Source organism: Emys orbicularis, chromosome 1 (genome assembly GCF_028017835.1).
Source record: "Emys orbicularis isolate rEmyOrb1 chromosome 1, rEmyOrb1.hap1, whole genome shotgun sequence".
NCBI lineage: Eukaryota > Metazoa > Chordata > Testudines > Emydidae > Emys > Emys orbicularis.
Window position 1 is genome coordinate 50,161,864 of NC_088683.1, and position 24,555 is coordinate 50,186,418.

The 24,555-nt window shown below is 44.5% G+C and overlaps 1 protein-coding gene across 3 annotated transcripts in view; it reads right to left on the minus strand.

Moving 5' to 3' along the window:
- ST7 (suppression of tumorigenicity 7) overlaps positions 1-24,044 on the minus strand; it is a 242,127-nt gene extending 218,083 nt beyond the window's left edge. For 2 of the 3 annotated variants that reach the window (XM_065405250.1, XM_065405241.1), the window contains exon 1: positions 23,882-24,032. In XM_065405250.1, the coding sequence (XP_065261322.1) occupies positions 23,882-24,032 (151 nt within the window). Of the gene's footprint in view, positions 1-23,881 lie in introns of all 3 variants that reach the window. The other variant, XM_065405260.1, reaches the window with a different exon arrangement.
- Between the last annotated feature and the right edge of the window lie 511 nt (positions 24,045-24,555).

The window sequence follows — 24,555 nt, forward strand, 5'->3', positions numbered from 1 at the left end:
CATCATCAGTGCTGACTAGAATTCTGACCTGAGATCATATACTTCTTCAAAGTCCTGACATGTGTCACACACAATACATATATACACATAATATATATATAAAACACTGGTTTTTTAGATATATCTGTGACACTCTAGACATATACACATAGTATATTGTGGGGGAAGAGATAGCTCAGTGTTTTGAGCATTGGCCTGCTAAATCCAGGGTTGTGAGTTCAATCCTTGAGGGGGCCACTTAGGGATCTATGGCAAAATCTGTACTTGGTCCTGCTAGTGAAGGCAGGGGGCTGGACTTGATGACCTTTCAAGGTCCCTTCCAGTTCTAGGAGATAGGATATCTCCATTAATTATTATTATTATAGTAATTATGGATACAATTTGCAAGTGACAGTCCCATTTTCAAAGGTGACTAAATCACTTATGCATTTTTGAAAATGTTACCCTTATAGTTTTACCTAGTGTATATTATTAGTCTATACATAAGTAGTTAGATTTAATATACCAATTGCAGGAATGTTATAGTCCTATCAATGAATTAGCGCGCCAAAAGATAAAGTTTACAGAAGTATCATTAATCCCACTTAAATTAGTACCTAAAAAAAAGACATCTAAAAAAATAAATACATTTCCAGTGATCCTTGGGGTAAAATGCAGATTAAAAAAAAAAAAATCCAAAGCAACCAGATAGAAACCGAGCTGTAGTATATTGTTTCTGTGTCCCAAACCAAAATACATTTCATAGAACAGCAGAACAAATTTAGCAAACAACCTGCTAAAGAAATACTTTATTGCCAGCAGGTTTCTCCTTTATTACATAAAGTACAGACCACATAAATGTTATGAAGGTTTTTCCCCAGATAAGCCAACGTTTTCAGTTGCTGCGTTGTGAAATTTCTCTAGGGGGAGGCCCATGAGCAGGCGTCACAGTTTCCTACCACCAACAGAATTTGCTGTGGTATTAATACAAAGATGTTTGTGAGAAAAGCTTCATAAAAATTGCATTGCTCCTGGCAACATTTTCCCTAAATGCTGCTCTGTCACATTGGAAAAAAACAGCAAAAACGAAACCAGGTATATTTTGGGTTGACATTTATTATTAATTTCTGCCTGTTTCAGTGTTATTGATTCCAGTGCCTATATATACAGATCGCACATTAAAAGAGAACTGTTCTAATCTATTTTCTCAAGCTAAGCATTGAGTATTCAAGGGGGGGGGAACAGCTGCTTCAGTTCTTCACGAGTCGTTATAAAGTCCTGTGCTGCACATATTGGGATAACTCTAAGATCCCACCGTGACTCTATTACACTGCTGCACTGGTGCAAAGGGACCATAGTGCTGGCTTAAACAGCTACCTGGGAATTTAACCCCAGCTTGGAGGATTCCCCAGGGCAGTGTAGAGCCACCCCTCACAGCATACCAGAACGTGGCTAAGAAAGGCGGCATGGCTGGGGTGCTACTGCACTGGAGCTGATACCGGTCCAGTGCATTGGCACCTAGTGACAATGCAGCCACAGTAACTTAGAGCAGCTCTGTGGCTGCTCTGATTTCAACCAGGTTCCTAATTGCCTTCAACTGGTCCCAGTATCAGTGAAGTACAAAGAAGGCATGTAAAGCCACCTCATATTGGGTCTTGTGCTGAGTGCAACTTCCCCAGACTCAAAGGTGGGCAAATTGATTCATAACTAAGGCCTGGTCTACACTGGAGGGGGGGGGGAGGGAAATCAATCTAAGATATGCAACTTCAGCTAAGTATCAGAGGGGTAGCTGTGTTAGTCTGAAGCCTGGTCTACACTACCCGCCTGAATCGGCGGGTAGAAATCGACCTCTCGGGGATCGATTTATCGCGTCCCGTCAGGACGCGACAATCGATCCCCGAATCGACGCTCTTACTCCACCAGCGAAGGTGGGAGTAAGAGCCATCGACGGGAAGCCGCGGAGGTCGATTTTGCCGCCGTCCTCACAGCGGGGTAAGTCGGCTGCGATACGTCGAATTCAGCTACGCTATTCGCGTAGCTGAATTTGCGTATCTTAAATCGACCCCCCCCCGTAGTGTAGATGTAGCCTGAATCTGTAAAAAGCAACAGAGGGTCCTGTGGCACCTTTAAGACTAACAGAAGTATTGGGAGCATAAGCTTTCGTGGGTAAGTACCTCACTTGCATCTGAAGAAGTGAGGTTCTTACCCACGAAAGCTTATGCTCCCAATACTTCTGTTAGTCTTAAAGGTGCCACAGGACCCTCTGTTGCTAACTTCAGCTAAGAGAATAGCGTAGCTGAAGTCGACGTATCTTAGATCGACTTAGAATCACTTACTTCGCATCCTCACGGCGCAGGATTGACGGCCATGGCTCCCCTGTCGACTTTGCTTCCGCTTCTCACCGAGCTGGAGTTCAGCAGTCGACGGGAGAGCGATCGGGGATCAATTTATAGCGTCTACACTACACGCAATAAATCGATCCCCGATAGATCGATCGCTACCCGCCGATCCGGCGGGTAGTGTAGATGTACCCTAAGGGAGTATTTAAGGGAGGAAAAAAACAATCCTGTAAGGTATTACTAAATCAGTTACAAAATTAATATTCAAGTATTATAGCCCAGCATGCACATTATTTACACTGTACCACAGACTGACAGAGGGTTTGTGAAGTAGCCATAAAGTGCTACCAATCTATTTATACATCTAGGCACTCAGGGCTAGATCCACAAAGGCATTTAGGTGCCTAACTGCAACTTTAAATGCTTAAGTCCAAAATGTAAACCCTCAAAACCCCCATCAAACCCGGAAGTCACCTAAAGCCCCTAAGCACCTACATTTCTGCTGGTAGAATCTCCTAAATTTCTGCCTTTGGGCATGCACAAGCTGCCCAGTTACTGACACTGCTCTGAGCTGCTTGATATCTAACTCACAACAGGTACCTCAAACTAGCCTTTTCCCTGCCTACCTTGCCTGAGAAGCCTGATCCAGTAGGCTGCTCAGAGGCTTCTCATTGGGCAAGAGAGCATGACTATTATTCTATAGGCCAGTGGCTAGGGCACTCACCTGGGGAGATGCAGGTTTCAGTCCCTACTCCAATGAAGTATTTCATACAAAACGGAACAGCTTTTACAGGAATGGTTGAAAGACACCCACTCCAGCATATCCTATACCCCAGTGGTTAGGGCACTCTTAGGAAGTAAGAGACCTGGGTTCAAGTCCTTGCTCCACATTAGGCAGAGTGGAGATTTGAACCTGCCTGTCCCACATTCTGGGTGAGTGCTATGACCACTGGGTTATTAGCCATAAGAGGACCGCCAATGCCTCCTTGGATTTTTTTTGTGAGAAATAGCTGCCCCACCTTAGGTGCTTAACTCCACGAGAGGGTTCATGGCTGGGAAGGCACCTCTCTGTGGCCCAGAGCTAGGCGTCTAACTCCCTTTGAGGGGGAGGCTTAGGCCCCACTTCCTTTGGCATTTGCTACTGGCCTGCTAAGGCAGCTCCCTGCTCAACTGGCTGGCTTCTGTCAATCCCTTTCTTAGGTACCTGACTCTCCCCATGCATTGTATAGGGAGCCTGGGCACTTACCAGAGTTGTGGATTCCACTGGACAGCAGGGCACCTAAACATTAGGCATTGCAACAGTGAATCTAAGTCTCCGTTGTGGATCTGGCACCCAGATACCATAGTGATGGAAATATCTTGGAGAGGACACCATAGGGAAGGATAGCCTAGTGGTCAGAGTGTTAGCCTGGACATTAGGACACCAGAATTCAATTCCTCTTCCACCACAAACATGCTGTGTGTCTCTGGGCAAGTCACTTTGTCTGGTTGTGTCTATACAGAGAGTTTAATCTAAAGCTTTTTGATGCGTCAGGTAATTCGTAGTACGCAAATCACACCAATAGCATGCACACAAAACACCTGTTCCATTTTCATGGACTCAACAATGCTCTGTGCCGCTCCACTGACAAGCATGAATATGCACAGGTTGCTTGGGCTGTATTATAGTATTCACAGCCAGACAACTTCTGCACCTGACTTTGCCTATCGCACCACCGAGCAGATGATGCGGGAGCAGGAGAATATTCTATGGCAGGAGCAGCAGCTCCTCCAGCAGCAAGAAGCTACTCTGCAGCAGTGGCAGCAGGATGAGGCAGAAGGTGAGGAGGGTGCCGAGCTGTTGGAATAAGAGAACCCGTTCCTGGATCACCTACGTAGTGTTCAGTGCCATTTCTGGGCCTGGGAAACCAGTGTGGATTGGTGGGAGAAGACCATTTTGAAGAGTTGGGATAACCAACAGTGGTGAGAAAGCTTCAGGAGAGCGGGGACTACCTTTTTTTAAGATCTGTGCAGAACTGACTCTGGAGCTTTAGCAACAGCATACCCGTGGAGAAATGGGTCGCCATTGCCATCTGGAAGTTGGTCACCCCAGAACATTACTGGTCTATAGCCAACCAATTTAGCACGGGGAGATCAACTGTTGGGGCCATTCTCTGCTATGCCATTGATAGGATGCTATCTAACCAGATCACAAAGCTGGGTAATGCTCAGGAAATTACTGATGACTTTGCATGCATGGGGTTCCCAGACTGTATTGGGGCAACTGATGGAACCCATGTGCCTATTATTTGCTTCTCTACCCCTGCCAAGGCACAGAATTTATAAACAAAAAGGGGTATTTCTCCATGATGCTGCAAGAGCCAGACAACTTCTGCACCTGACTTTGCCTATCGCACCACCGAGCAGCAGGTTTCCAGATAGAAATGCAAGGTGGTCTGGAAGGGTCCATGATGCTAAGATCTTTTGGAACTCAGTATTATTTAAATTAATGAAGAAAGTACTGTTTGCCCCCAGAAGCACTGCAGATATTAATGGTGTGGAGGTTGGTCCAGTTATTCTGGGAGACCCGGCTTATCCCTGATACCCTGGCTAATGAAGCCATACACAGGCCGCTTGGACAAAAGGAAGGAACATGTTGCCTGAGTAGTTTCAGAATGATAGCCAAGTGTGCCTTTGGCCATTTGAAAGGCAGATGGCACTGCTTACAGAATAGGTTGGGAGCAAGAGAAAAAAAATGTTCCAACCATTATCACCGCATGTTGGGTTTTGCACAATATTTGAGCGAGCAAGGGGGAAAGCTTTGCCGATGGGTGGGAGGCTGAGGTGTGGAGACTTGCTCAAAGGTTCGAGCAGCCTGCAAACGTTCCATAGAGAACACAAACACCTATGGGAATGCTGTCAAGGATGCCTAATGTTTGTATTTTGAGTCACATCCCTGAACACATTATCCTGTGGGGATGCAGAAGTTGCACACACTGGGGCATTGTGTGCAAAATGGAGATAACCCTATCTCACAGGGGTATTGGGAGGATAAATATATTAAAGATTATGAAGCACTCAGATACTAAGATGATGGGGGCCACATAAGTACCTAAGATGTATAAGAATCCAGAAGTTTAAATAAAACTAATTATCTAATGAGTGGGTTATTCCATTCAGAATCAACCAGTGCCTGCTTGATTTAGAGTTCATCATAGCTGGAAACCATAGATTTATTTGTGCTTTAGCAGATAGCTCAAGAGCAGAACTAGAGAGAGTATTTGAAGCACTCAAAACAAAAATGTGTTTTAGCTGAGGGTTTGTTGCTTTAACAATATTAGAAACTTTATGCAATATACACTAACACCAATAATTAATAGTCTCAACGATAAGCTTGCTATATTGGCTGAACCCGGTACGATAATTTATCTTAAAAGAGAGAGAGAATTTCAAGGGCCATATGGGAAGTCACTGATTATGAAATCCTTTAGAAAGGATAAGAAAGTGAGACTGTGGTTTAGATGTCAACGAGTCAGTTCTTTCAGCATACGGTACTTAAGAAATGGAGACCACATATTCAGCATTGCCTCCAGTTTTCAGTTTCTGCACAACCTTTTGCTCCAGATGCATTCAGAAAGATTAGATACAGAATAAATAGGCATATACTTAGTTTAAAGTGTTGGGGTTTAAGCTAAATATCCTCCAGTATGAGCAACTGTGCCCCACTGAAAAAAGATGAGTTTTCTTTATTTAAATGAACTGTTTTGGAGCTCAATTTTTAACACCAAATTCAGCCACCTTTCTATACAGCTTACCGGTCATTTTCCAGTAGTTTGTTTTAAAAACCACAGATCAAAGTGAGTTGCACTGTTATCTTATCTCTGCACATATTGGGCTCTCTGTGAAAGATTCTAAGGATGAAATCCTGACCCTATTGTAGTCAAAAGGAGTTCTGACATTGCTTTCAATGGAACCAAAATTTCATCCTGAAGTGTTCTAGAAGAAGTGGAAAATTAGTCTATGTCCCACACGTGGCAATCTGTCATCTTAGACTTAAATAATTAGGGACATATTAGCTCTTTGCTGGTAAAACCCCTCAGGGCACTGGATATTTAATGATTTCCCTCTCCTTGAGTTTTCATAGCATCATTACCTTGGGGAAGGAAGGTTAATCCATGAACATCACGGATGAAATCCTGGGTCCACTGAAGTTGAAGGCAAAACGTCAATGGGGGGCCAAGATTTTCCAAAGTGGGCCCCATGTATCTCTTACTGTTTACTGCCCTGTAGGACAGTATGGCTTCTTCAAAAGCCATGCTTCCAATGATGTCTCTCCACTCGTTGATGCTCTCGCTCTCTCTCAGACACACTCCAAAGATGTCTGACTGTCATCGCTGTTTACCTGATGTCACCAAGACTTCAACCACAGAATTCTTTACAGGGCTTTTTGGACAATGGTGTATGGGGAAGACAGGGAGGATAAGGCTTACTGAGAACGGATGTCTTTCTGGTACCCCACCCAGCTCTGCCCTATCTTAATCCACCCACATACGGGTTTTCATATGTAGGGGAAGAGAAACTAGTATATTGAAGTCCTGGTACTCTTCCCCTTCTATGCTACCCATTCTATGTCCAAGATCTGCTTTACCCTTCATTTGTGGAAGAAGAGGGGCTGATCAGGCCTTATGTATTAAATTGCAATTTGTGCTGAAGCTCTCTGATTAGGATCAACACTATCATGTTAAATTTATTATTTAAATATAGCAATGGTCAATATCACATGGAAGGTGGCATGTATTAGTAGATCAGATAACCATGTGCCAGGCCAGCCTGTAGTATAAAAAAAAGTCAATCCTCAGCATGAAACGTATCCATAGTGACACCAAGCCATTTGTTTATGTGAAGACAAACGTTTGCAGCATTCTCACATTACCAGCACATTTTTAAGTGAAACAGACAACTTACAAGATTTAAAAAAAAAAAAAAAAGTAAAATATACATATAATTCAAGTGCTATTCCACGTTTTAATTTGCTCTCTTAGCATTTTGCTGCTGAGAATATGAACTAACAGAACAACCCAATAGGCTTTACATTTCACACCAAAGCCAAAATTTACTTCTAGAAAGTGAGCTGGAAATTACCACACTGCACGGTAGCAGTTGGCAGAGCTTTGCAGAAAAGGAATCTTGCTTATGACAACTATAAACAATTTCATTTTTCCCTGTTACTCTTATCCTTCTAATTGCTATATTTAAATGCACTTAATCACTTAAGCATTGAATCGACCATAGTGATAAATCTTCACTTTAGACGAAGCAATAATAAATCTTTGTCTTCTCTTAGCAGCTGGCCAGTTTTGATTCGGACTTTGAATTTTTATCCTTTCCTCAGGCTTAACAGTAACAACTTGTTAGTTCTGTCTTTTGAAAGTGTGACACTGTCCCCATTAAATGCATTATCCTTGTTTAAGCTTAATTTTTTCAGTGTTAAAAAATGGATGTCCTTCTGCAATACAGTACCAAGAAACAAACAAAACAAAAAATCCAATTAGTCTCTGCTTGTAATTTACAATGCAACAGTAGTTCATTAGTATTTATTCAGCACCATTGGTGCACATGGCACTTTACAGACATGAGAAGACAAGCTAGAGCGTATAATACAATCTTTCAATGGAGGCCTCCAATGCCACAGAGAGCTAATTTAAAAACAGGTGGAAGAGGGCTTCAAAAAGTACACTAACAAATAACAGAGTAATAATATTCCACAAGTAGCTCATAGCTTGGCTAGAGAAATCAAGCTACATTTTCATCAAAATTCTTCGTCAAATACTCAAACCCCTTTGAGAAGACAACAGGTGTTAGAGGTGGCAAGCAGAGAAATATAGGAAAAGATTGTCTTGGGACTCAGGAGATCGGAGTTCTATGCTACAGGTTTCCCCAACCCTGCAAATTATTTAAGCTCCACTACTGCAAATACTTATGCACATTCTTAATTTTAAACTTAGTCCCATTGACTCGTGTGTAAAGTCAAGCACATCTCACAGGCCATTAAATTTCCCCCAGTTACCCTGTACTGAGCCCAGTAACTTATGTTTCACTAAAGCATGACTTGTGTTTGGCTAACACGTATCTTTCAGAAAGTTTTGAAGACTTTAAGAGATGGAGAATCCACCACTACCCCTGGTGGTGTGCTCCAATGGTGAATCACCCTCATCATGAAAAATATGTGCCTTATTTCTTATTTGAATTTTTCTGGATTGAGCTTCCAGTCATTGGTTCTTGTTATACCTTAATCTGCTAGATTAAAAAGCCCTCTAGTAACCAGTATTTTCTCCATTTGAAAGTATTTATGCACTGAAATCAAGTCACCTCTCCATCTTGTGATAAATGAAAGAGATTGAGCTCATTAAGCATGGCATTTTCTCCATGCCTCAAATCATTTTGTAACCTGAGGCGCCAATCCTGTAAACTCTTATAGAAGTGCTCAGTTTTAAGCATGTGGTACTCGAGTGAGTGACATACCTTGTGCTCCAGTTAAGCATGTTCATAAGTGCCTGCATGGTCAGGGCCTTAATGTTGCATAAACTCAGAGATATTAAGGCCAAAAATAATGATAGTCTAGTCTCACCATCTGCATAACACTGGCCATATTTCACTCAATGATTCCTAACTCCAGCCCAACAACTTGTGGTTGAACTACAGCATATGTTTCAGAGAGAGAGCCAATCATGATTTAAAGACTCCAAGGGCTGGAGAATTTACCACATCCTTTGGTGATCGGTTCCCAACAGCTGATTATGCTCACTGTTAAAAAGTGTGAGCCTTGTTTCCAGTTTGAACTTTGCTGTCTTCAACTTCCAGCTACTGGTTCTGGTTACGCCTTTGCCTGCTAGATTAAAGAACCCTCTGCTATCGGATATTGTCTCCCTGTGTAGGTAATTATACACTGTGGTCAAGTCGCCTCTTAACCATTTATTTGATTAGCTAAATAGATTGAGCTCCGTTAGTCTTTGTACAGTCTGTTTTCCAAACCTTGAATCATTTTCATGATTCTTCTCTGTACCCTCTCCAACTTTTCAACATCACTTTTAAAGTGTGGACGCCAGAACTGGACACAGTATTCCAGGAATGACCTCACCACTGTATGCAGAAGTGATATTAGCTACCTACTCCTGTTTCTACCAATATTCGTATTAATGTATTGAAGTTATCATGTTAGCCCTTTTTGCTAGTTATAGTGCTTTTGTATGTAAGCTACTGTTTCTTCTGTATATGCAAACTTACTGCATCGATTTATGCAAAGCTATTACTTTTATCTATGCAAATAAGGCCATATTCAATTTTTAAACATCTACCAAAAGATAAGGAGTAAACTTTTCAGAAGCACCTACATGACTTAGGAGCCTCTTTCATTTTCAAAATTGACAAACACTTAGGAGCCGAGGTCCCATTGAGAATCAAAAATATGTAGGCACCTCAAGAAACAGATAGGCACCTTGTGGAATTTTCAGACATGGGAGTTAGGTGCATAGAAGCTATAGAAAATCTTACTGGGCACCTATCTGCATCTTTAGGTGCCTAAATACCTTTTACATATGGTCCAACATGCCTAAGTCAGTTTTGAAAATGGGGTTTAGGCAATTCTGAAAATTTTAACCAAGGTCTCTGCCCAGATGATCTTGCAGTTTAGTTAAGAGCTTATAGTATAATTCAGCATTTATACATCAGTCAGGACTAGTCCCGAGTACCTTTGTTCAAGATTTTATCATGCAGTGCTTCAAAGAGCCTGGTTTGCATGTTTCTTCTGAACTTTGGCACTTCATGGTATTACAACCCCTCTGGAAAAAAGCCAGTTTCTTAAACACCTTAAAATATTTTTGCTATCTCTGCATTAGATTTGAACTTCATTAACAGCTGCTTTCATTTGAGAGTTTTTTGCCAAATGACTGTGAAAACCATATCCCTGAGTTAAAAACAAAAACAAACAAACTCTGAAAGGAAATATTTAAATTTCTAGGTCAGAAGTCTTCTACTATACCACTACATACTCCACTTATCAGACAACACATTTTAATTTTCATTCTTTTTTTTTCTTTTAAGGTAGACCTAATCTGAAGTCTTAGAAACAGAAATCTATGTTGCAAATAGTATGCTACGTTTCTGCAAGCAATAGTCTCTCCTTTAAAACTTAAAAGGGCACTTTCCAAACAGATCATGCCCCAAATTTTACATACCTTAAAATTGTTAAAATCTGGTGTGCAGTATCCACTTGAATCTTAATCTATACTTAATATTAACAATCCAAATCGCCACCATTTTTGCAGGACAAAGACAAGCAAACAAAAACACCTAATATGCAAACACTGCTTACAGGTTCTGCAGCACAACTAAAACGTCCCAGAGCTGTAACGGACACAATCAAAGATGGTGGTGAACAATAAACAAAAAGGTGTTTGTTTCAGATTCATTAGAAATGCAGAAAAAATAAAAATCAGTGTTTATTTAAAAAGAAAAAACAATTTTTATTTTAATAAAAAATATTAAACAACAAAATTAAAGAAAAGTAATTAATAGTGTTGTTCAAAACTAGCTGTATGTACTATCAGATGTATGCAATCTGCAAAAAAACCTGAGCCAAGATCACAAATAAAATCTAAATAAAAATGGATTCAATTTCTTGTTTTAAAAAGATCTCTATGCAGGATTAAAATTGATATAGCACCACTTTGACTATCATTAAGGCTACGTTTTAGTCACGGGCAATTTTAGTAAAAGTCAGGGACAGGTCATGGGCAGTAAACAAAAATTCACAGCCCGTGACCTGTCCCTGACTTTTACTGTATACCCCTGACTAAAACTTGGTGGGGGGGAGGCTCTGGAGCGCCGTGAGTGCTGGGGAGGGGGGCGCAGCGGGAGAGGGGAGCTGCAGGTGCTGGGGAGGAGGGCGCGGCCTGAGTGGGGCGCCGCGGGTGCTGGGGAGAGGGGCGCAGCCCGGGAGGGGGGCACTGCGGATGTTGGGGAGGGGGCGTGGCCTGGTGGGGCACGCCACGGGTGCTCAGGGGTGTTAGGGTTGATGGGGCTGGGGCAGACTCCCTACCCAGCTCCTGGGAAGCAGGGACCCCAGCTCCTAGCTCCATGTGCTGCCTCTGCTCCACCCCAATCCCCAGTTCTGCAGCTCCATTGGCTGGGAACCGAGGCCAATGGGAGCTGTGGGGGTGGTGCCTGCGGGCAGAGGCAGCACATGGAGCTAGGAGTTGAGGGAGGGGAGTTGCTGTTGCCCTTCTGGGGAGCCCCCCCTCCCCCAGGTAAGCACCACCCCACACCCCAACCACCAGCCGTGAGCCCCCACACACACCCAAACTCCTATGGTGGGGGAGCTTGAGATTGCCCCAGCAGCGGCAGGTGTGCCTGGCCCAGGGGCTACCTGAGCTACTCAGGCGGCCCTGGGCCAGGCACACCAGCCTCTGCAGAAGTCACTGAGGTCACGGAATCCATGACTTCCGACAAACACGGAGCCTTAGCTATCATTAACTCTTTACATTAAGCAATTCAACTTAAAAAAGAAAAACCACCATTGCATTGTTGGAGTGAAATCTGGTCCCACTGAAATCAATGGGAGTTCTGCCATTGACTTTAATAATATCAGGATTTCACCCGAGATTTGTTGTTGTTGCAATAATATGCACATTTCCATAATTCACACAATAAACAGCATTGTGAAAACAAGACCATAAAAGAAAGCAGGCTTTGAAATTGGGCTAAGTTATTACTGACCATCTGGTCAATATAGAAACAAAAGCCCCCAATTCTCCCCCAACGAAAAACAGGCTGATCACGATCCTTTTTTTTTTTTTAAGTTATACAAAACTGAAAGTCCTTTCCCTTGTGCTTTTTCAAACTAATAGTTTCAGATTCTAAATGATTAATAGTCTTGATTTGAACTGGAATGAGCAGGAACAATCACTCTGTCCACACAGTCAAGACACCTTTTTGATGCAGTCTCAGGCAATATATTTTGAAATTAATTCGGATCAAGAGCTGATGGCCTTCTACACCACTAAAATCCTGCCTTACCCCTCCATGAAGGTACTGTGGGCAGAGTAGTTTCTGCTGTCCTTCTCCTCCCCCTCACCCCCCTACCCCCCACACACTTGGCAAATTGGCTCCATGACAGTTCTGAAAAACACTGCCTGGAAGGAATCATTCTTGGACTAGGCGAGGAGCTCCCTAAGAGTGAAATCCTGTCCCCATTTACGTTAATAGCAAAATCTCCATTGACTTCAATAGAATCAGGATGTCAGCCTAAATCTTCACTTATGTAAATCCAGGGGCCCAAAACACCCACAGTTAGGGTTGCCAACCCTCCAGGATTGGCCTGGAGTCTCCAGGAATTAAAGATTAATCTTTAATTAAAGATTATGTCATAATAAAATCTCCAGGAATACAGGCAACCAAAATTGGCAACCCTACCCATAGTAGATGACACAAAGTGGCCACTAGTTTAAGGTAGTTTTAGGAGTAGATATAAATTACATTTTCTACTATACATTGTAGTCTTGTATAATATGACTGATTACTGGGTGACAAGTGGGTGAAGGAGTATCTTTTATTGGACCAATTTTTATGGGTGAAAAAGACCAGATTTTGAGCTACACACAGTTCTTCTTCGGGTCAACCCATTTGGTTACCCACTATGTCAAGGGTGGGCAAACTACGGCCTGCGGGCCACATCCAACCCGCAGGACCATCCTGCCTGGCCCCCGAGCTCCTGGCCCGGGAGGCTTGCCCCCGGCCCCTCCACCGCTGTTCCCCCTCCCCCGCAGCCTCAACTCGCTCACTCCGCCACTGGCGCAATGCTCTGGGCTGCGGGGCTGTGGGATAGAGGACAGGGGAGTTCGGGGTGGTGGGCAGGGGGTGGGGGTGTGGATGGTGGTCGGAGGGAAACAGGGGTCCTGGGGGGCAGTCAGGAAGGGGGGGTTGGATGGAGTGGCAGGGGGCAGTCAGGGGCAGGGAGAAGGGGTGGTTGGATGGGGCAGAGGTCCCAGGGGGGCTGTCAGGAATGAGAGGAGGGGTTGGATGGGGCAGGGATCCCGGGGGGGCCATCAGGAATGGTTGGATGAGGTGGCAGGGGGCAGTCAGGGGACAAGGAGCAGGGGTGTGTGGATGGGGCAGGTGTCCCAGAGGGGTCGTCAGGGAACAGGGGGGGTTGGATGGGGTAGGAGTCCGGGGGGGGGCAGATAGGAGGTGGGGGCCGGGCTATGACCCCCTCCCCTAACCGGCCCTCCATACAATTTACGAAAACTGATGCGGCCCTCAGGCCAAAAAGATTGCCCGCCCCTGCACTATGCTAACCCTTCCTTTGTTGTCTATAAATCTGGGAGGCAGAGATTAGAAACTACCATTTTTCACTCACAAACAATGCCCCAAAAATCAGTATATTCTTGCTTTCAGAAACAGTGGGGAGGGCTCCATTTTGCCCACATGCATCTCCCACAACATTACCACTTATAGAATCAGACATAATTTCTTTTCTTTTTTTTTAAATGGGTTACTTAGCATGAAGACTTAAAGGGCTAGATTCACTGGTATGCTCCAGCTGCTCAACCAGAGCCATACATATAGCTGACCATACCAGTGAATCTATCTTGGGTGGACACCATCACCGTAGTGTCTGCGTGCCTCACTCTGTGTATTTATCCTTACAACACCCCTGTGATGTAGGGAAGTACCATTATCCCCATTTCACAGATGGATAACTGAGACACTGAACGTTTTAGATTATGTGTTCAGTGCAAACTTAGCCTGGGTGATTGGCACCTGGCTCCGAACACCCAGGTTAGCCTAGCCCAGGGGTGAGCAGCCACTCTGCAAAGCCCTACCCAAATTACTGAGTCCTCACTGATGCTGCACTCCCCTGCATGTGTTACTAGCACTTCTGGGGGCATATCCCATGGTTCTTAGCACTGCTGCAAGATGAGTCACTCTTTGATTCTTTCTCAGTGAATTGTGGGAGAGCCTGCCTATTCTTCTGGACAGGCATTGGAAGACTGTCAGCACTCAAGTGAGTTAGCCTCACTGCAAAGTGGGTGGGTTACTAGCCCGACTTAAAGCAGAACCCAGGCTCTAACCTGTACCCCAGCTGGGGCAGATAGCCCAGGCTAAAAGCACCATCAAACTCAGGTGAGAGGGTTGTGTGTGTGGATGGGAGGGAGGTTAGGGACAACACCTGAAAAAGAGTCTGAGTTAACTCTGCAGTGAAGACATATATAGAAGCTGAAATCCTAGCCCCATACTGAAGTCAGTGGGAATACTCCCATTGACTTCAACGGGGCAGAACTCTACCCTAAGTGACTTTCCCAAGCGCACACAGGAAGTCTGCATCAGGCTAATGCTCTGATTGCTGAATCTGGCCCAAATATGGACTAACTCTCATGACAGGGTTTTTATTATTGTTGTTTTTTAACCCTGCAGTAACCAACCCATCTACTGCAGGGTGTTGCGATAAGTGTTGAGGTAGACCTGTTCCCTCTAGGTGTCCGGTGCCCCAAGCAGTAGGCTGTTGCCTTCGGTGGAATCCTATGAATATTCAGATTCCGTGTATGCTGCCAGAATTAAAGGATGCAAAAACCCAATGCAAATTACTCAGCAGTTCCTAACCCAGTTGTCTAGGCAGCCTGGCATTTCCTCACAGGCTGCAGCCTCTGGCCTGCTCCGTACAGGCATCTTCGGTCTCCCTCCCAGGAGCCTGGTTCCCTCTGACCTCACGAGGATACAATTTCCTTTTCCCTGTATGCCAGGGATTATGGAACATTCTCATGGCTGGATACTGAGCTGGGTAACAGTGCTCTCCACTGGTTAGAGTTTTTCCCTCCACTCAGCTGGGATGGAGATAGGTACCCCGTAAGAAGATGCAGACAAAACATTAGATTAATGGGGAGGTGGAACATGATATTGAAAAATCTCTATAGTTATGTCCATTTTTAGGAAGTCAGATCTCTAGACTTCTCTACTTTCAGTGACTCACAAAAGCCTCTGAAGAATCTGCTTATCTGCCCTGTCACAAGCCAAGTGCAACAAATGATATTTAATGCCCTAGTATTTAAATCTATCTTTCTTATACCCTCAAAAGGAAATATACAGTAATCGGTAATTGAGTCTCAAAAGTTAAACACTATTTATTTCAGAAAAGGAATAAAGGGTGGAACTGTTATAGCAGGAGGGGGAAAAAAACAAGTTGTACATTTGTATAAAAGGTGTGTTCCAATCCAATTCACATTGATGTTGACTGTAGCTGCTGACTTGAAGGGAAACTATTTATAAAAATAATGTATTCTATTTATTTTGGACTAAGACAACATCACATTCCTTATTTAAATGCTTGTTTTATTTTCAGTATTCTAGCCTGAATATGCTGTATTGTTTCCTGGTTAAAGGATGTCATGGTTACAGTAGTTCAAAGGTTATTGTTGATGATTAATTTAAAAATCTAACTTTGGCATTTTGTTTTTTAAATTTTACTGAGATCAAATGGAATGGGTGTAGTGTTATATCAGTGATTTCCACTGTAAGAAGTAACTCCAGTGAAGATACTGGAGTTGCACTGATGTAAAAATGGTGTAATTGAGAGAACTATCCAGCCTGACATGGATTCATAGATTGCACTTCCTACTAATTTACAACAAGACTAACCAGCATTGCTAGCCCCAACAAAGCCACAGAATGGTAGGAGTACTAATATACTATGTATATACTCGTTCATAAGCCAAATTTTTTTAGTAAAAAAGGGAAGCACCAGAGAAGGGGGTCGGCTTATGAACGGGTATAGAGAGGGGGAGGTGGGACACAGCCCCTCCCCCCAACAGAGGGAGCAAGGAGAGGCAGCACAGCCAGCAGAGACAGAAGGGAAGAGGCGGGGCCAGAGTCTCTCCGCTTCTGGCCACGCTGCTCTCCCCCCAGCCTCCGAAGCAGCTGCAGCTCCGGGGCTGGCAGGCTGCAGCCGTGCCGCTCGGCCCCGCCCGCCGGAGCAGGCTGTGGCCATGCCGCCGGAGCACGCTGCGGTCGTGCCACCCGGCCCAGCCCGCTGGAACATGCTGCAGCTGCGCCGCCCAGTCTGGCCCACCGGAGCAGGCTGTGGCCGCGCTGCCCAGCCTGCCAGAGCAGCTCCAGCCAGGCCAGAGACATCCTCCCCTGGCCCTCCCCAGATAAGGTGGGAAGGTATGGGATGGGGAGAGTGTGGGGGTCTCGGGCTAGGGGGTAGTCACAGGGGTTACTCCCCTGACTCCCAGCTTCTCCCCCCCAAAAAAATTTCCCCACCAGTTGCTGTCCCAGCCCGTCAGGGTAAGCAGCTGGCGCGCCGGGACACTTTGTTTACTTAGGTTTGCCTCCATGCCTGCGGACGCTCGAGGTAAACAAACCATCTCGGACCACCAGCAGCTTATTCTGATGGCCCAGGAGCCAAAGTTTGCTGACCCCTGAATTATAGGGTCGGCTTATGAACGGGTTATAAAAAAGTTTCCATTTTTACTTATCCATCTTAGGGGGGGTTGGCTTATAAACAAACCGGCTTATGATCGAATATATATGATATACACATCAAAAGGAAAATAATCCCACACTCCATATTCATAGAGTTTAAAGCCAGAAGGGACCATTAGATCACCTAGTCTGACCTCCTGTATATCACAGGTCATTACATTTCATCAAGTTACCCCCGGATTGAGCCCAATAACTTGTGTTTCATTAAAGCATATCTTTCAGAAAGGCATCCAGTCTTGATTTGAAGACATCAAAAGAAGGAGAATCCATCACTTTCTTTCATGGTCTGTTTCAGTGCTTAATCCCCCCAAACTGTGGGGCGCACCCCTCTAGGAGGGCATGGAGGAATATGCAGGGGGGCGCAGCAGAGCTCAGGCCAGCCCCCATGAGGGGCGGGAAGGGAGCACCACCCAGCCCTGCTCCGCCCCCAGCTCTGCTCTGGCCCCGCCCCCAGCCCCAGCCAGGACTCTGCTCCCAGCCCCAGACCCACCCCCAGCCTCGTCCCCATTATCTCTGTCTGCATCCCCCGCATCTCCCCCACCCCCCAGAGGTCACAGCCCTGCTTCTGCCCCTCCCCCGGGGGGGGGTGTGGACAGGGGTATGGTGGGGTACAACCTTCACTCTTAAACATGTACGCCTTATTTCCAGTTTGAATGTGTCTGACTTCAGCTTTCTGCCACTAGTTCTTGCTATGCCTTTCTCCCATAGATTAAAGAGCTCCTTAATATTCAGTATATTCTCCACTTACACTGAAATCAAGTCACTTCTCAGTCTTCTGTTTGATCAACTAAACAAGCTGAGCTGTCTAAGTCTCTCACTGGCAGGTATATTCTCCAGCCCTTAAATCATTTTATGGCTCTTTTCTGTACCTTCTCCAATTTTTCAACATTCTTTTTAAACTGTGGACACTGGAACAGCAGACACAGTAGTCTACTATCAGACTCACCAATGCTGTATACAGAAATAAAATGATAAAATCACCTCCCTACTCCCATTTATCCATCCAAGGATCACATTAGCCAGTTTTGCCACAGCTTTGCATTGGGAACTCATATTGAGTTGCTTGTCCACTATGACCCCTAAATTCTTTTTAGAGTCACTGCTTCCCAGAGTACAGTCCTCCATACTGGAGGTACGTCCTGAATTTTTTTCCTATATGGGCCCAGTGTGCCAAGTGTTTTCATATTTACTTTCAGATCACTGATGAAAATGAGGAATAGTAGTATCACGTCTAGTACCAATCTAGTACTTGATGATGGTTCCCCATTGACAACTGACTACTTTTTGAGATCCACAAGTTAGTCAGTTTTTAATCTATTTAACATACACTTTACTGAGACTGTATTGTGCTAATATTCTAATCAGAATGCTGTGTGGTACTATATGGGAACGGATAAAGTATAATTTTGCATACTGTTCTCCCACTGTAACTAATTTTCATTGCAAAGTTTAGGAGTTGCTTGTGGCTGCAGAGGGTTCTTTACTGTTTGCCTTAAAAACCACAGCTGTGAAAGGCTTTTCCCATTTCTAGCCTTCATACTGGCACATCAGTTGTGTCTGGGTCATTTCAATGAAAAACCAAGATGACTCATCTGAAGGCTGCTATAATAACGTATTTCAACTGAAATAGTAGAACAGTGAATGAGATATTTCAATCCCAGAAAAAAAAGTAGTAGCAACACACATTTGATTAGTTCTCATATGGACTCCCACAGTTTTCCCAAATAGAAAAGATGCTATAAAAAGTGTCCAAACATATCTGCTGGATACTGCTATATAATACAGTCAATCTTATACATGTTATCATTGTAGGTTTGGGAGGATTAGATTTTTATCAGTAAATGTTGATTTCACCTTACACAAATTGATGAAAAAATATTTCTATGAATAATTAAAATTTTAGATAGGCAAAGAAGAAAAATGCTGTTTGAGAGCAGATTAGAATTCAATGTAAGGATATTTACTTTGTATATTTAGACATGTGATGTTAAAAATTTAAGTTTTCACGGTTATAAAGCTTTAACTTTTTGAGTTTCAACATCTACTGTCATTAAACAATTATTGTCTGATACCCAATTGCCTGATCCCCATATAACTTCTCACAACTGTGGAAACTTACAGCTATAAAAATAAAAAATAAATGCTTAAATCCCATAATTTTGTGCAACTGTGAACTTTTACATAAACAAAAAATGCTTAATAAACATCAATATTAATTGAAATTATAAATAAATAAAAATCAAATTCTGCCAACATTATAAATATGTGAACATTATAAAAGAATGAAATAATTAGAATAATACATTGCAAGTGTCCAAAAAAACAAACTGCATGCATGTTGAAGTGGTACATTTAGGCTATCTGCCTGAGGTCTTAATGTTTTTTAAATCCTGTTTACTGTCCACCATGATGTGAAGTCTGTAGTGCTTTGAATCTACTGTGTGCAGGTAGGAGTCCCTGGATCAAGACAGATCTCAATGTATTTCCTTCTCAAACCAAATGGGGCTGGCAAACATTGTGGAGATAATATTCTCCGCTTCCCAGATGGAAGGGTTTTGCATATCTCACAAGGTGGAAAAGATACAGCTTTATCTTTAATATGGGTAAGACTCCCCAGTTCAGACTGGCTAATACTATGCTGGTTCAGTAAACTAATGGGATTTTTGGCATATACCAGGCTTAATAGTATGGGCAGGGAGCCTTCTGCTACAATGATGATCTTCTAGAAACCTTTCTACTATCTTTTACTTCTCATTTTCATTCAAAAGAATGACCTGGTTTCTAATCTTTGCCTGAGGCCTGCTGAAAACTTTGAATAGCATTTATAAAGTGCTAAGAGGCCTTATATATATGCACACATTATTTATTTCTATTTTTACAATTTACATCAAGCCAAGGATTTCACCCTCACCACAATGCCCAGTCTGCTTCTCTCAAAGAAACTAAGAATTTTTCATAAATATATTTTTCTTTTGTCCCACTCCCTTCCCCATCCCTGAATAATCCACCAATTATTCATATGATCCAAGGGTTAAGGATCGACAGCCCTGGAACTGAAGTTTCCTATTTATCCACAGAATACATACAGCCTGGGCAGTAGAGGCAAGCTTCCCAATGCTGCCCAACCACTGGGACTCAGTTCCAACCACGAGCAGTCTCTCTACAACAGAGGACTGGTCAGTCTCTAGAACCATTCAATTCTTGACAATATCAGCAGCAGAGAGGTCAGCAAGGCTGCCGGAGACCATCCATCCATCAGAAGTTAATGGCTTTTGGCCACTATTGATTTAGGCCAGTGAATTGGAAAAAGGTGTAAGGCTCTGCATCTATGCCTGAGTACCCAATATCCCGAGTTCTTCTAAATAGTAGTACAGAAAAAATATTGTCTTTTTACATCAAATTTATGTTATTTATTTTTTGTACAGTCCCCATCCCAAAGAGCTTTCAATCTAATTAAATGTCTTCTCTTTAAAAAATACACTTTAAGAGGGTTTTGCTATTTTCTAAAATAAATATGTAATTTTTCACTTAGAGCAAGATCATAATGCACCATAAGGTACCCCCTAAAGTCCCCTGAACAGCTGTGGGTCAGTGTGGAGAGGGGGCTAAAGTAGTCTCCATGGGGCCACTATACCCCCTCCCATAGAGGCAGGTAGGAAGCGGGTGGCTAGGTGCAAGAAACCAGCAGAGCCTTGACTCTGCCTCTCCAATATGCCACTGGCCAGCACCTCTTAGCAAAGCAGGAAAGTAAATTGGTATAGGACAGTAGCAGATTGCTCTGGGGGGAGTTAAGGGGAAGCCGGGGTAGAATTGTGACTCTCAGACTGCTCTTGGAGCAGCACAGTTACTCAATGCTCCTTGCCTATGAACTGAAAGTAAACTCTCAATTTAAAAGATTTTCTCTGGCTATACCCTTAAGTCCATCCTAGAGAGGTGGTGGGAAGTTAGAACTCTCTCTTGTATGCAGACATCTGAGCTCGATGCCCAGGTTCCATAACCAGAGGATGTGCTCTGCACCAAAGGAGGCTAGACATTGTGGACCAGCCTCCAGATGTCAGGTTGGGCACTCTTCCACCTTATTGTCTGTGACTACCCCACAGGAGGAAAGTTAAATAATAAAAGGTTAGACCCTTCCTAGCACACTCCCCCCCGCCCCAAGTCCAATCAAAAGGATAAAACTAACCGGCTGTATGTAAAATATCACCATTCAATCAGATTGCTTCTCATTACATCTTAGACCTGATTCTTCAAGGACTGTAAGCTCTTGAAAGCAGAGACCATATCTGTAAATGCCTAGCACACTGTTGACACTATACATTTTAATGTATTTTGATTTATAACAAATATACACTAAAAAGAGTCTATTCAGGGCCTCAGGCACCTTTGCCAAAAATTAAAAATACAATCAAAGAAAAAGTAAAATCAACTGTTGTTCCTCACCTCAAAACCAAAAGATAAAATAACCAACTACAGCAAATCAAGCCCAACCAATAGCCTCCTCTCTCCAACATATCAGCCATCATTATACCCTCCTCAACAACCTGGGTAAATAAATAGGCCTTACAGCATGCCCATTAGTTCAACCAATTCAGGCTACTGCAGACAAGAGGGGTGAGGAGAAATAGGAAAGATAGTAGGCTGCAAAGTGGAGGGCCTCTCATGATGAATGCTCTTCCAGAACTCCTACTTTAATACTTAAGGGGTTTCAGCTCAAATACATTCACTAATGGGAAATGTAGCAATATGGCATGGGGAGAATAACAGTCTCTCAAGTAGGTAAATCCCTGGCCATTTTGCCTTTATAAACCAGCACTTTAAACTCCATCAGGCAGCCCATGCTGATCATGGACCACTGGTGGTGTGCTCACAGCTTGCATGACCTAATAAACTGACTACCACATTTTACACCAGCTTCAGTTTCTGGATTGACTTAAAGTGTAGCTTTACAGTAATCTAATCTTGAAGTGGGAAAGGGATGGATCACAGTAACCAAGGTTCACATGTGAAAGAAATGGATGCAATCTCCTAGCCAGACAAAGAAGGAAAAAAAGCTGTCCACAAAATTATTAGATGACAATTTAACAGCAACTGGAAACCCAGGATCCAAGACCCCAGACTGTGAAAAGTGGACACACACTATCAAGACAAAGGGGGGATCAAATCATCACTATAACTTCTAGTTGCTTCCCTGAAGCTACCAGCAACTCTAGACTGAATTTCAGCCAACTAGCTCTCATCCATGCCCCAGTCTCACCCAGGCACTGGGTCAGGCAGTCTATAACACTAGTGTATATAATAACACTATTATTTTATTAGGTCAATTTTTCCAGTACATTTATACTATTGTAAGCCATGGAGGTTATCGTGTTAACACATTTAATAGGGCCTTATTGAGACACAGTTTTGGACTTCCTTAGTAATGAAGGCTATAAAATATGCTTTACAAGATTTTCTAAAATTATGGCTAAACGTATTGCAGTGCTACAGTAGCCACTTAAGTGTTACGTCACTTACACAGCCCCATTTGTCTCCAATGCTCACTTTTGATTTTTCCTCATATTCCACAATGCCCCAAATTCTGGGAGCAATCTCCCAATTCACACAGGATTTGGGGGGATGAACTGCTGGTTGGCGGGCAGGAAGCAGATGCCACTAACGATTCATACATACCACACCACACATGCAAACTATGAACCTTGTGCTGTATCAGCCACCAGGCCAAACTCTTTCCTCTGCAAAACCAAATCGCCTCACCATATCCATGAATTTCTTTAACAAAATATTAGGAAAACCACCATGATTAGAACTGTGTTCTGGTTTATCATAACATTTGATTTTTGTAACGGGATCTTTTATAACAGGATCTGCAATGTTCAGCAGCTTGAGCACCTGATTTCAAGTTTATTTTTAAAAGTGCCTTTAGGATGGCATCAGCCCTGAGCTGTGTGGCTCACAATTGCATTACACTGCAATGTTTAGGGAGGCGGACTCCCACAGATCCTCACTTAGGGCAGCCAGTTGCTAAAGCAGCACCATCCTGCACGAGAGATTCGGGCTGTTGCACTTCTCCAGGGCAAAACCTCACGTTTGAATAAATATCTCCTCATGGGAACGCTTCTCTGGCTGGAGAGGCAGCCCCATAAGCACCTAGCCATGCCCCTGACATACACAGAGCAACATGTGCCCCGGAGAGGGACTCGGCTGTCCCTGTTTAGGGAGGACAGTCCTTATCCTCAAGGCAAGCTTGGCTCTGCTCTCCGGCCTGTGGCTATTCCCCAGCTGTGCACCGCCGGCGGACACTCCCACGCCCCCGCGGGCAGCCCTAGGCGCACCCGGCACTGCCCATGCCGCTGCGGGCAGCGAGCGCTTGCCCGGCCCCTGGCGGAGAGAAGGAGCCGCAGGGACGGGAGAAGCGGGTTACAGCTGCCAGCAGACGCGGGGGGAGGGGCAGGGGGCTTGCCCGGGGCATGCAGGCAGCCCCGTGGCTCCCGGAGGCAGCGCTGCTTGGGGGGAGGGGACTGTTCTGAACCCCATCTCGGAGGGGCAGGTTCTCAGCCAGCTGCAGCAACCCGGTCGTGGCGGCCGGAGCAGGGCAATAAACTGCCCCTGCTCCGTGCACCGACGCAGAGCGAGGGCTGCCCCGCGTCTCTCCCGCCTGGCCTAGGCGGGGGAGCAGCCAGCTGCAGGGGGGGTCTAGGCAGCGGGCAGTCCATCCCCCCCCCCTCCCCCCGCAGCTCCAGCAGCCAAAGAGCACCTGAGGAGCCTGCAACAGGCATGGGGGGGAGGAGGGGGAATCCAGGGCTCATGTGCCAGGCTGCAAAGGGAGATCAGGAGTCTGAACTGGGGCGAGGGGGGTGGGTTCAGTTTTCTAATATAATCCGCCTCCCCAGCCCTGCAGCTCCTCAGCGCCGCAGAGAGCCCCCTACGCGGCTCGCGGACGGGCTCTGCCTGCAGACGTGTCCCTCTCTCCCGCACAAGTTGCACTAACTTGGGGAAAGAGGGGGCTGCGGGAAAGCGCCCGCGAGGTTTCCGAGGAGAATGCAGTTTACCTGTGGTTAGATTGTCATTGATCTTCAAAGGCACCCTCAGGATGTAGACCAGGAAAAGCATGATGAAGAACCACAGGGTCCAGAGGTAAGTCCATGACCAGACGATGCAGGACTTGAGCTGCTCCAGAAAGCCTGTCCCAGCTTCAGCCATGTTTTTGAAGAAGAAAAAAACCAACCCTGCTCTCTGCTGCCACAGCCTCTCAGTGTGTATTTATGGGATGATTCATGCCTCCCAAAGTAGACTCCCCCTCCCCTAGGGTTTCCATACAGGCATCTCTTCCAGCCGCAACATAATGAAGAAAATATATTTAAAAAAACCCTACATTCACAAAATAGCCCCACCCCAACTCTGTCTGCCTCTTTCTCTGTGCCTATAGTGCTCCAGTTTACAGCTGCAGCTGGGTAACCCCAATTAAACTGATTTCACCGAAAAAGCACATGAACTGAACAGCCTCTGGGGTCTATTTGCAGGTGCTCGTAGCAAGCCGGCGTAGTGGTTGGATTCTGCACAGAGCTGAACCTCTAAAGACTGAACCTTTTTAGGGATTTTCTCTCCTCCACTAACTTCCACACTAGATTAGGGGTAGGGAGGAGGGCCTAACCTCTCCAGAAGGGGAAAGGCCCTCCCAAGGCTCAAATTTTGGGGGATGAGGGCAAAGAGAGAAAAGAAGATA